The 13,160-nt window shown below is 36.2% G+C and overlaps 1 protein-coding gene across 2 annotated transcripts in view; it reads right to left on the reverse strand.

Annotated features, from left to right (window-relative positions):
- Window positions 1–466: 466 nt before the first annotated feature.
- Window positions 467–13,160, reverse strand: part of LOC148942895 (uncharacterized) — a 65,952-nt gene continuing 53,258 nt past the window's right edge. The window contains exons 4-5 of one of the 2 annotated variants that reach the window (XM_089102811.1): window positions 11,415–11,627; window positions 467–4,038 (exon numbers count right to left, since the gene is read on the reverse strand). In XM_089102811.1, the coding sequence (XP_088958937.1) occupies window positions 1,519–4,038; window positions 11,415–11,627 (2,733 nt within the window). In that variant the 3' untranslated portion in view covers window positions 467–1,518. The remainder of the gene's footprint in view (window positions 4,039–11,414; window positions 11,628–13,160) is intronic. The other variant, XM_089102812.1, reaches the window with a different exon arrangement.

The raw sequence follows: 13,160 nt of genomic DNA on the forward strand, positions 1-13,160 counted from the left end.
TAGTTCTTATATTATCCAATAGGAGAACCTTTATCATCAACTCTTTCCTCTAAAAATCCTTCTTTTTTCAGCTTAAAAGAAAATGTTTCCAAAACCCATGCTAAAAGTACCACGTTGCTTAAGTCTTTTTAAATTGCCCCTATAAATTGCCACCAAATAAGTTGTTTTATAGATAGTGTTCCTGCCAGTCTTAAGCATTCATATTTGATTATGACCCATCCCCACTGCACTTTAAAAAAAAAGTTTTAAAAAGACCGACATGAACGCTCTTTATAAAACAACTTATTAGGTGGCAATTTATAGGGGCAATTTAAAAAGACTTATGCAACGTGGTACTTTTAGCATGGGTTTTGGAAACATTTTCTTTTTAGGCTTGAAAAAGAAGGAATTTTAGAGGAAAGACTTGGTGATAAAGGTTCTCCCATCGGATAATATAAGAACTAGGATCATTATACATATTTTAAAGCAAGAATTGTTTTCTTAACAAGTCTCCTTATCAGGTGTCACAAGGCTAAACAAATACCTTTGATTGTATGTATTGATTATTTTAATTTCTCTTATAAAGGACAACGGAACTGGAAAAATACTGGAAAAGAAAAAGGATGCTAAAAATACACTGTTGGCTATAAAAAAAAAAGTTTTTCGATATTTTTTATTTTCTTTTTTTAGCCTTGCCAATCGAAAAAACACACGAAAACAAACTCCATCACAGAACTTTTGTAAAAACCTTTCCCGAAAAAAGTACAAAAAAAAAATCTTCGTCCACCTCAGCGTATCGTTTGGTCTATCCTTCCCTAACTGCACATATAAGCCATTATGTTTCACATTAGTTTTTAAAGACACGGTTTCATTTTTAAAGACACGCAAAAATATAATATTATAGAAAATAATCTCCAAATTGGGGACAATCAAGCTGTGAAGTATATGCAATTTTAATGAAATTTGCCACAGAAGGAGCCTGAATTAAAACCTTTCTTCTCCTCGCTTTTAATGTTTCATTATGACTGCAACTTGATAGACCCGGCGCAGCAAATGTCAATAAAGGGGGAGAAAATTCTCGTTATTTTAAATGGACATACTAAAAAAAAAATGGAAATACCCCAAAAATTTTATTTTTCACAATATAGAGGGGGAATTCTAGCACCCTTCTTCACAAAGACTCAACCCGCCTCCATCTATCACGCTGTTTACTTCTATTAAAGCTCTCTATAAAATTATTGGTTTGAAATCAGGATTGGTTTTCTTTTTAATCCAGCTTTTTGATAACAGCAAAGTTAAATCCTGCAGGAACGAGGAGAAACTTAAACTTTTTCTTTGTGACTTCAAACAAGAGCGACACTTACGGGAGCCCCCCTTTACACTTCGAAAGAAACAAAGATAAGGAGAAAAAAGGTTATTACGCTGTGAAAATAAAATAAGTAATTGCAAAAAAAGGTTAGGAAATCAATAAAAGAAAACTAGGAGAGAAATATTAAAAAGGAAAAAAGACGAACAAGTAGGAAAGAGATAATTGTTTGCTTAGGACTTTGTAAGGATATCCATTAGTACATCTTCTACATCAAACTCTTCATCCATATCAACACCGCCGTTTTCTAGAATATCCAATAGTTCATCTTCTGCATTAACCTTTTCATTCATATCAACTCCGCCGTTTTCTAGGATATCCAATAGTTCATCTTCTGCATTAACCTCTTTATTCATATCAACTCCACCGTTTTCTAGGATATCCAATAGTTCATCATCTGCATTAACCTCTTTATTCATATCAACTCCACCGTTTTCTAGGATATCCAATAGTTCATCATCGGCATTAACCTCTTTATTCATATCAACTCCGCCGTTTTCTAGGATATCCAATAATTCATCTTCTGCATTAACCTCTTTATTCATGTCAACTCCGCCGTTTTCTAGGATATCCAATAATTCATCTTCTGCATCAATCCACTTATCCGTATCAATTCCACCATGTGTAAAAATATCCATTAGTACATCTTCTGCATCATTCTCTTCATCCACATCAATTGCGCTCTCTATATCACATCGTTCCAAAGCAATAGCTCTTTGATCTATAATACCTCCGTTCACTAGATTACTCCCTTTTCTGTCACCGGCTGTTTTATCCATATTAGCTCCTTCCTCGATATTGTGCCATTCGACTTCACCGCCATTGTCTCTGTAGAAAATTGGAATTGGAGCAAATCTGGTCAATTCCTTTCTTGCAAAATAATTGTCAACAAATACAGCAAAAAGCTGATGATTTATTGTCTGGCATACTGGTTCTTCATCCCATGAGCCGAACTTAATATTGGGGTTCAATTTTCTGAGCATGTATTTCGCCACCCATACGCTATTTTGTATAGACGACTCAGGTGCCCTGGTGCAACGCTTTGAGAAACACATATACGGGTTTTTGTTCAATAGGTGTGACGCTTTAAAGATTGCCTGGCCTTCATGAGGATACTGATTCCAGATATAATTCCAGGGAAACTGACGATTACGTGAAAAGGCTTCAGTAATCCAGTACATTGAAGGGAAACGATAATACTTGATTTTTTCGATCTGGCAGCGAAAATTTGCCATTCCCAGTGGAAGGAGTTGATATATAATCGTGTAATATTTGGAAGCAGCTAACGGTGTCATAAAAGGACAGAATATCTTGCAAAGTACTTCCGTGCTTGATTGTGATTTTTCGACGTACTGTGATTTTAAGTCCTTTTCGACTGATTGAATTATATCGATGATATTTAAAAAGTTTTTATTGGTGCAAGTTATAGCTGCTAGGAACTCCGCAATTCCTCTCAATACAAAGGCCAATATACCATCACAGCATTCTATTTTAGGCAAAGTTTTTCCCAAAATAAACATGTTAAGCATCTTTATTGCTTGTTCAAAGGTAAGAGGATTATTAGTCGAATAGATCCATCCAGTCTTTTTCTGTTGTGAATTGGGTGGAGCTGCATCTGCTGTGTAGTCGAAGCTGCGACCTAAAACCTTCTTATATGCATAATGCAGAGCTGAAATATACTTCATTGTTATATTGGGGAACACATTGTACATTACTTTTCTTAAAATCATCGGAAGGGTCCTTTTGACGTTTGATTCAAGTCTATCCTTTGTTGGTAGGTCATTCGGATCCGCCAGGAGCTCAAGAACAGTCCATACTATAATATCCTCTGCTTCATACATTCTATGTTCAGCTGCCATGAATAAAGAAAGGACAGAGTATGCCAGATACGTTTCACCTTTGTTAGGTGAAGGATAATTTGGGTTTAACCATAGAGTATTATTTGGTGAATGTGCTCGCATGCAGTAAGTAATTAAACCATAATATCTTGGTGCAATTTTAGGACGCATTTTTGTGATTGCAGGCAGAGGTGTAGCTCTATAGTAGAGTGACATTTGTTTATTTTGACTTTTAAAGCTTGTAACATCCGCTTGATTCTCGTTGATAGTACTGCTTGAAGAATGATCCAATAATCTTAGGGGTTTCATATTCATCACTTTGTCGACGTTATTCTGGGAGAATTGTTGCTTGTATTCAAAAGAGTTTGAACAGCCTGCAATTTGGCCATCACTAGCTGAATTTGAATGGTTAGTCAAAAGGGGCGGTGGCTGAGAAACTAAAGTGTCTAAATCCAGTTCGATATTTTGTCCGATTGAGTCGTTAGAGACTTGGTGTGTCTGTCCAAAAAGGTCAGAAGAACCTGCAGCTTGATCGCTATTAGCAGTAGATAAGCCACTATCAAAGTTTAGAGGAGGCTGAGAAACTAATGAGTTTATTTCCGTTCTTGTCATTTCTTGAATTGAGGCCCAGGTGATTTGTTCCGTCTGTCCGCAAGAGTTTGAAGAGCCTGCTGCAACTGAATATTTAGGGTCTCCCAAAATATTATTGGTGGCCAACGGAAGTGATTCTTGGTTAACAGATTCCGGAAGCTGTTCTGTTCTTAAATCATTGAAGTGGTTCTGTGAATTTTCTATTCTCGTTTTCATATTGCTGTTTGATGACAGACTTTGACCTTCTAATGAGGAAGTATGAGCCTGCAAAATTAAATTTTGGTAAAAACTCAACTTAAAACTCTAGAACGCCAATAATAATTCCCTTTGAGCAGGGATTGAAATAGAGGTTTTTTCAGAAAACTACAAATAAACAAAGGGAATTGGCTAAAACTAAAAGGTGGTCCTTCATCATTTTAAACATCCAGGTACCTACCCAGATTTTTTTTTGAGGAGAAGGATGGATTAAGCCAACAAAAATATCTTGAATAAATAAATAGAGTTACTTGCTGCTTATAAATAATCATAGAAGTGGACGTGATTCGTCTAAGTAGGGGAAAAGACTCAATCTGTCCAGTAATTATAGAAAATTACAGGAAAATCCCAAATGATTAATCTTTTTCGATCTTGAAGGTAGGTAGGTCACCAATGAGTTCTCTACCAATCTGGTTTTACCTGGAACACCGATAGGAATCTAGTTTGAGATGTGGGAGAGAGGATTTGAAAAAATTAATGGAAAAATTTTGTAGAGAATATTTGTAAGGATGGAGAAATTTAAGAAAAACTGAAGCACCCTGGAAAGGGAGTTTTGCTGGAAAAGGCTCTATACCTTTTGTATTTACCTAGATGAAATTTAAAAGTTCTATATTCTACTTAGAAACACTAGTTTTAGACCAATAAGCTAATATTAGAAATTAATGACTCCCGAAATCGGCCGGATTTTTATGGTATCACAATTTCCTTCTGTAACAATCGGAGTTAATTTTATTTCTCTGAACTTCTACAAAGTTTTAACCTCTCACGGCTTGGCTGAGCTTCATTTTTAGGTTGTTGTGATTTTATCAGCAGGATATTTTGTATTTGCAAATAAAATGAAAGATAGAAACAGGTTTTTAATTAGCACATATGAAAAACAAAACAACTACGGGGTTTTTTCAACCCCATAAGCAGAAATTGTTTGTAGAGGAAACACATTTCAAGGGTAGGGTCACCAAAATATGAAAAAACAGGCTATGTGCCTTAGAACAGGCACATGCGCAGGAATTTGTTTCCAAGGGGGAGTGGATCCGTCAAAACAGAAAAAAAGTGCCTTATATTATATAACATCTACAAAAACAAAAATCACATATCAAGAACTGGAAACTCGTCCTATATCGTAAATTACAACTTAAGAGCCAAGCTAACTCTTCCAGAATATCATCAACTAATACAGAAACACCTCGATGAATATTCAAAAGTACCAAGCCGTTTAGTCGGCTTTCACCCATTCGGCAGTGGAGATAGGTTTTAGTCTTTTCATTGAAGAAAATGACCTCTCAACACATACTATAGCAGTAGGAATTATACTGAAAATACGAAGTAACATATGAAGGTCGAGGAGTATGTATCGCTCACACTTAAGCAGGCACTTTACTCCCGTCTTTGGAAAAAGACAGGAGTTACTTGCAGCCACATAGCTTTCACTTGCAGCAGCTCAATTTCTCAGCGAACTCCAAGCTTGTTAGACCTGAGGCATATAGCTTGATCAGTTTTTGTATATCGCCAATAGGCTCTTTTACGACAAAAAAGGCAGGAACCTGCTGAGGCCTTTCAGAACAAATTTTTGCTTTGAGAATCAAGATTTGAGTGGTTTTACGAGTTGTTTCACGAAAGAAATGAAAAGGGTAACTCGATAGTAAAATTCTGTGTGCTTTTCTGCCAAGATATCATATGGGATATTTACAAAAATTTTCTTTCTTGGCATGGCAACGGTGATTTCTAGTTCTTGGCATATGCACGTGACTTCCAAAAACAGCTGACTGAACTTCTCCACCTTATTTCGTAAATCTTCAAAAATTTATGTCACACTTTGACATAATGAATGTACAGAGCCACTAATTGCGTCAGCTTATTATGCTAATTCCAAATACAAAAGATAGATTCATCAAGTTTAGTGTTACCCATCAAAAATTACGAGCCTGAGAAAATTTGCCTGATTTTTGAAATAGGGGTGAAACACCCCCTAATATGAAAGAAATCTTAATAAAAATCATACCATGAGCGTACCATAGAACCCTGCTGTTAAAGTAGTTTCAAGCTCCTATCTGCAAAAATGTGGAATTTTGCTATTTTTGCCAGAAGACTGATCACGGATACGTGTTTATTTTTTTGGTTGTTTTTTTCCCCAGTCGTGATCGTATTAAAATAATGGTCCTAGAAGATCGGGAAAGGGTGCATTCAAATGGAAATCAAAAGTTCTACTGCCCTTTTTAAGTGACCAACAAGATTGGGAGCAACTGCTGCCCACGCCTTTTTTTTGCCAAAAATGTCTGATCAAAATTTGAGCTAGTCATTTTCTTCAGTATAGTTAAAAGATCAAGCAATTGTGTCTTTAGGTGTAAATTGATCCTCCACAGTCCCTCACAAGAGGCCTGTAAGTTATGAAATTCACCCGTTGTTTACGTATAGAATTTGTTATTGAGAAGTATACAGACATTTATCGGCAAGGTTGTGCTTGGGCTGGATTTCTATAGGAAGAATCTTCCTTGGGGAGGGAATTTCTGGGGGGTTGAATTTTCCAGAGGAAATTTTATACTGGGGGGGGGGGACTTGAGAGAATTACTATACGAAATTCTTTTTAGAGTGTCTTACATTCTCTTTGCCAAATTTTACATGTGGATATGTTCGTTGTGAATTATCCGGGGGCCATTTTCCGCGTGTTTTGATTTCTGGAAAATAATTTCTATAGAAGGGGGCATTTCTGGAGTAATCGAGAACCGTTAAGAGATTGAAGTCTTATTCAAATGAAAGAATGCCAAGGACAATTTTTCAGGCTGAATCGTCCACAAGCAATTTTAGGGGGAGGGCGATTTTCAGCGAAGATGGAACTGTCTGGAGGGAATTTGACGTGGGGTGCACTTTACGCTGGATGAAATCTCCACTGGATGAGTTTTCCGCGAGGGGGAGGGGTTATATTTCATGGCGGGTGAGCCAGATTTACCGGTATTATTTGAAAAACGATCAGAAATTATATTTTTTTTAAACAATTTTTTTTAACTGAAATTAATGAAGAACATTAAAACTCAAAAAAAACAGAAATTATTCCATATTTGAAGGGTTGACCTCTCCTCAATACCTTGCTCTGTGCGCTAAAGTTTGACTGTGTGTCCCAATTTTTTAAGAGTGGTTGCTGAAACAGGGGGGCTGTTTAACTAGAATAGGAGGCTTTTTCAAAAAGTTCTAACAGCTTTAGCGTAAAGAGCAAGGTATTAAGGAAGGGACAATCCGTCCTATACGGAATAGATTTGCCAAAATTAATAAGGAATAAATCTGGAATAGATCTGCCAAAATATTAAATAATAAATAATATTAAAATGCTGGTAACCCAATCAGATAATTACAAGCTGAAAAATCATCAAAAATGTTCGAAAAATTGTTTCTAGATCAGTAATTGGTCACTATCCCTAATTCTATGAGGTGGGTCTGGAGGCCCCCTCACCTGCGTATGTGCCTTCTCTAGAACTGTAGAAGTTCATGACTGTGAAATAAACTTGATTTTTGTGGCAAACGCTATCGATTTTGACAGACTTTGGTATCAATCTGCTGGAAAATAATCAGTGAATCGACTGCGATAGAAAACTAGACTCGAAACCTCTGTCTTTTCTCTTGTCTGATCCGTCATAGCTATTAAAACGCGACGGAAATAAATTTTTATATGACAGTTTTGCCGAAGATTGACTGTCGCGTTGGCGAAGTTGTGCCTAAGAGTCATAGTGCAGTGTTGCCACTATATGTACTGATTCAAAATTAGCCAAAAAAGCAAAAAAAAATTTTTGTGACGAATATGAGCACAGCATCAAAACGTCCTCGTCAGTCTCCCAAAAAAGGTGTAGATAAATGCTCAGCATGTGGATTGGGACTGGAAGAAGACAGAAAAGCCGTCCTTTGCGACGGTTGTGAACTCTGGTTGTGTATCACATGTCTCAACATGTCTGATCCAAAATATGAACTATTTTCTTGAATGAGTTACCGTCCGGGATCCATGTGGTACTGCCCTAGGTTAAAGTATAGCGATAAGCATATCACACCTAAAATCATTCGTGAAATAGTGATTGATTCCCTTACTACGGTCTAAGCAGATTTACTAAACGAACTTAAGATAAAATTCCAGTCTCTGTTGAAACCTTTGGCTGAACGAATTTCCCTAGTAGAGCAGGAAATAGCTTCTAAATGTTCCCAAGCTGATTTAAAACAACAGGTTACCACCGTAGTGTCAGTCAAAGTTTCTAAAGCTAAACAAAGCCTGTTCGATGAAATTTCCGGTAAAATTGACACAGACTTGCAGAGCCAAGTTCCAGTGCAGGATACTAACCAGGTTCAGCGTGAGCTTGGAGACATTGCACAAAAACAGAAGAATCTAATTTTATTTGGCCCAGAAGAAGACGCTGCAGTGAACCAAAAGTTGCAGAACCAGGTGGACTTAAAGTTTATCAACGAAGAACTCTTGCGCGATTGCCCTGTGAAATGCTCATTTTCTGTGAGATTGGGTCGTAAACAAGTTAATAAAAGTAGGCCGATAAAAATGATATTCAAATACCCGCTCGATCGCGATTTGGCCGCCTTCTTCTTAGTGAGTAAACAAGATGCTCTTAAAACTAAAATACCAAATTTTCGAGTTTCTCATGACAAAAGTGAAGCCGAGTTAATCGATAAGAAGAAGTATGATGTTCTAAAAAAAGAGCTGAATGAGAAAATTGCAGCCGGAGAGAGCGGTTGGAAGATCAAGACACGCAAAAATGGACCGGAATTAGTTCACGGGGAGCCTTTTCGTCGCCAAGCCGGATTTGAGATGTCCGAATGAAAATCTGCAAGTGATTTATACTAATGCTGACTGTTTGTCTACTAAATGGGAAGAATTTAGTGAGTTAACGCGGGTCCGTGTGCCACATGTAGTTGTTGTAACTGAAGTTTTGCGAAAACATTGTAATGACCCATTAGCTTACTTTCAGCATCTAACTGATTATAGTTTAGTGTTTAATAAACAAGCAAAACGAGGGATATGCATTTATATTCATACATCCGTTAAGTTCAGTGAGATTGTTAACCCCATTTTTGATTTGGTTTCTGAGTGCCTTGTAGTTGATATTAAGTTACCTTCGCTGAATAATTATCTGCGTCTTGCTGCTTTTTACAGGAGCCCAACACTTGGTCCATCTAGTTGTGTAAATCATGCCAATATTTTGAATTGTTTGACTTATCTTGTGAAAAATAGTCACAAATTACTTGTGGTGGGTGATTTCAACCTCCCTAATATTGATTGGCAGACGCTGAGCACAAGTCAGCCAGGTGAGTCGTATGAACAGACTTTTTTAGATAGACTTGATGATTTGTTTTTGCACCAACTTGTAAATAGCCCCACGCGGGAAAGAGGCGATTCTATTCCCTCAATATTGGATTTAGTAATTACAAAACATGTTGATGATATTTTAGGCTTGGAAATGTTTTCTCCACTAGGATAAAGTGACCATTCTGTAATTCAAATTACTATGAATACGTTTGTCCAGCGAGAAAATACTGATTCTCGTAGGTATGATTATGCTAAGGCTGATTATCAGTCAATGAGGGAATTCCTTGTGTCTTTGAATATCACGGATGAGCTGCAGAAAGGAAAAGTGGTGCCTGACGTTGCATTTGAATTTTTTAAACAGGCATTGATAGAATGTAGGGATAGATTTGTTCCTTTGGTTGAAAAATATTCTGGCCGAAGGAAGAGACCAAAACTACCTAGACATATACTCAAGTCAATCCAGGAAAAAAATCATCTTTGGAGATCTTCCACTAAACTAAAAATTGAACAAAAGATTTCGCAAAAACCAAGTTCTCTGAATCAGGATGATGACACGTGGTCATTGTATAAACGTGCTAGGAACAGGGCCACAAAGTTGTTAAGAGCAAATAGGGAAGTAGTGGAATCACACATTATTCAGTCGAGCAAAACTTGCCCAAAGCAGTTTTGGAAATATGTAAATAGAAACAAGCCGAACTTTTCACCGAGTAACTGCACATTCACGCATCCGGTTACACAACAACCGGCCCAATTGCCTAAACAATAGTAAGCTCGGTTGCCACTTGCCTCTTGACTGCAATCTTTAGTTGATAATTTTATTTTAATTTCCCACAATTGAAATAATACAATGTTGGAGCAGAACCTGTTGTGGTTACTCCTGACCAAAAACTTAGCGCCGTGAGGTTGTGATTTACTCTTCAGAAAAGAAATATATATTGCCAAAGTCCCAGGCAGACAACAGGAGGGTGAGGCTTTAACCGATTGCTCCATAGTCACTTTTGTACAAGCGCTTTTCAATAAGTCGTTCAAGTCTTTAAAAATAGCCTCCAGTACATACACCAGATTCAACATTGAGCGCATTATTGAAGAATTTACGATTATTTAGTTGTATGAACATGATAATTCTGCCATATTACCTCATCTAGGCGACAATGAGGGATCGCTTTTCTTAGAGGTGTCTTATTTGCTTGGTGGCTATTCTTTGAACACTTTCAATGAGATAGTGACGTGTCTTAAATTGAGTAGATATCAAGCTAAGAACACTTTTTGTCTTTCTCACCAGGTTTTTCTATACTTTGGTGGAAATCGTTAAATTCCAACTGACCATTTACTAAGAGTAACTTGGACATTAGTTTTGTCAATGTGTTCCGTACTCGGAGAAAAAAGATTGTTTCTGAGGACAGAAATTAACCAGTTGTAGTTCTGGTTTTAGTTCATAACAGGAGCTTACATTGTTTAGTATTAACTCGAAGCTACAAGTATTTTACCAGCACTGAGATTTCTTCATAGAGTCTTATAGTACGGCAAACTCTTGGAACGTTGTTGCGCTTCGTGCTAGATTGATGTCATCTATATAGAAAGTCAACTTTTCTCTTCTGTGCAGAATTTGGTAAGTGAAGATTCAGGACATAAATTTAGTTTTTTCTTTTACTCCTTTAAGCATGAGGTACATTTTTAATACAGAATGAATATCCAAATATATGCACAAATAAACAGTATAAGTAATATTATCCTTAACAGTTAATATGTCTTTCATTAGTCCCCTATTATCTAGGTAATTTATTACATTATCAACTATCTAGTTTCATAGTCCCCTATTATCTAGTTAATCATGCCCCACATAAGCAAAAGGCTTATAAAAATTGATACTTTTGAGATTTATAACTATTTTTGAGGCTCATCCCAAAGTGGCACTCAATAAGTGATATACTCTTTATAAAAAAAATAATTTAAATTGGCAATTTTCTTGATTTTTCAATTCAGACAAAAATCCCCCATACTATGCACGGGAGTTATCCATACCACCTAATAAAAAGAATTATTTTGTTTTACTCATTGTTACTTTATACAAACTACATTGAGAACAAATACTAACCTGTTCAAGTGTCATTCTAGCTATAGTCATATCTATCGGACTATCATTGCTGCTTAAAAGCTTCATACGATTGTGAAATTTTGATAGTTCCAATTTGGCCGATGAAGCTTCAGTCGATGTGGTCGAGTCAGGGACTACCTTTGTGCTGTTGTTATCGGACGAATGTCTGCTTCTACCAGAATGACCTACTGTACGCTTAGGTAATGAATGGGCCTATAATATCAATATGGTTAATGATATATGCATACTAACATTCACATCTTAAAATGTGAACTGACATGCAATCAATCAAATGCTAATTATTTGCAAAAAGAAAAATACACAGACTTGACTATGTAAATGTGTCAAATAAAAAACACAAGTTTTTTTTGAAAGTAAGGAGCGATATTAAAACTTAAAACGAACATAAATTATACCGTATATGAAAGGGGCTGTTCCCTCCTCAATGCCTCGCTCTTTACGCTAAAGTTTGACTCTTTGTCACAACTCTGCTTTTTAAAACAAAAAAACTTTTAACTTTTAAAAATTTTTAAAGGTTCTCTGGTATGCTGAATCTGGTGCAGTAATTTGCATTAAATTCTTTTAGTTTTGGGGTGTGTTTCCCCCTCATTTCAAAAATCGTTACTTTTAATGGGAAACACTAAACTTAACGACTGTTATATATTTGGAATGAGCATAATAATCTGATTCTAATGATGTATCTATTGATATAAAAATTATGTTTTTTAGAGTTTCAGTTACTATTGAGTCGAGTCGCTTTTTAATTAAAGTTTGTTTCCACGAACAGTTTTAAACATAAGCTCTTTATTTACCGTATAGGCCTAAACTTATGGTTATAGGGTAAGAGGGTCAATTTTAAGTTATTAAATTTCGATTTTATCAAGATTATAATTAACCTCATGATATGGCCACAACTAAGGGCAATAACACACGAAACCAAGGAAATGCCGCTTTGATTTTGTGTGCATAAACATGTGCTCTTTTGTTACCTACATTGCCCGTCCACTGCGATTATCGGGCAAAGGGATCGATTTGAATATTTTAGCGATCTTTTTCTCAAGATTATAATCTTCCTCATGATAAGGTCACAATAATTTGAATTTATTACAATTTTGTACAGAAGGTCTAGCGGTTGAAAAAAAATTAAGCTAACTATATCAAACAATTCGTGACAACGAACTGTAAGTAAGCCGAACTGTAAGCAACCTGGCTCAATGGTAGCCAAAACTCTAAAAAGCGGAATTTGAAACCAAAAGATACATCAAAAGAATTAAATTTTTATGCTTATTTCATATATATAAGTTTCATCAAGTTTAGTCTTACCAATCAAAAGTTACAAGCCTGAGAAAATTTGCCCTATTTTCAAAAAAAAAGAGGAAAACATTCTCTTAAAGTCATAGAATCTTGATGAAAATCCCACCAACAGATTTAGCGTATCAGAGAACCCTACTACAGTGACTTGAAGCTCAAATCTGCCAAAATGTAGAATTTTGTACTTTTTGCCAGACGAAAAATCAGGGATGCGGGTTAATTTATTTGTTTGTTTTTTTCCGGGGTGATTGTATCAACCCAGTAGTCCAAAAATTTCGCGAGAGAGCTTATTTGGCCTTTTTAAAGAATTGGAACAAAATTCAAACTTTAGCGTAAAGAGCGAGGTACAGACGATAGAACGAACCCTCTCACATACGTAATAATTTCTGTTCGTTTTAACTTTTAATGTTGCTCCTTACTTTCAGTTGAAAAAAC

The sequence above is a fragment of the Artemia sp. Qi Xiang Cuo genome, chromosome 16 (genome assembly GCF_049724085.1).
Source record: "Artemia sp. Qi Xiang Cuo chromosome 16, ASM4972408v1, whole genome shotgun sequence".
In the NCBI taxonomy this organism is placed as follows: domain Eukaryota; kingdom Metazoa; phylum Arthropoda; class Branchiopoda; order Anostraca; family Artemiidae; genus Artemia; species Artemia sp. Qi Xiang Cuo.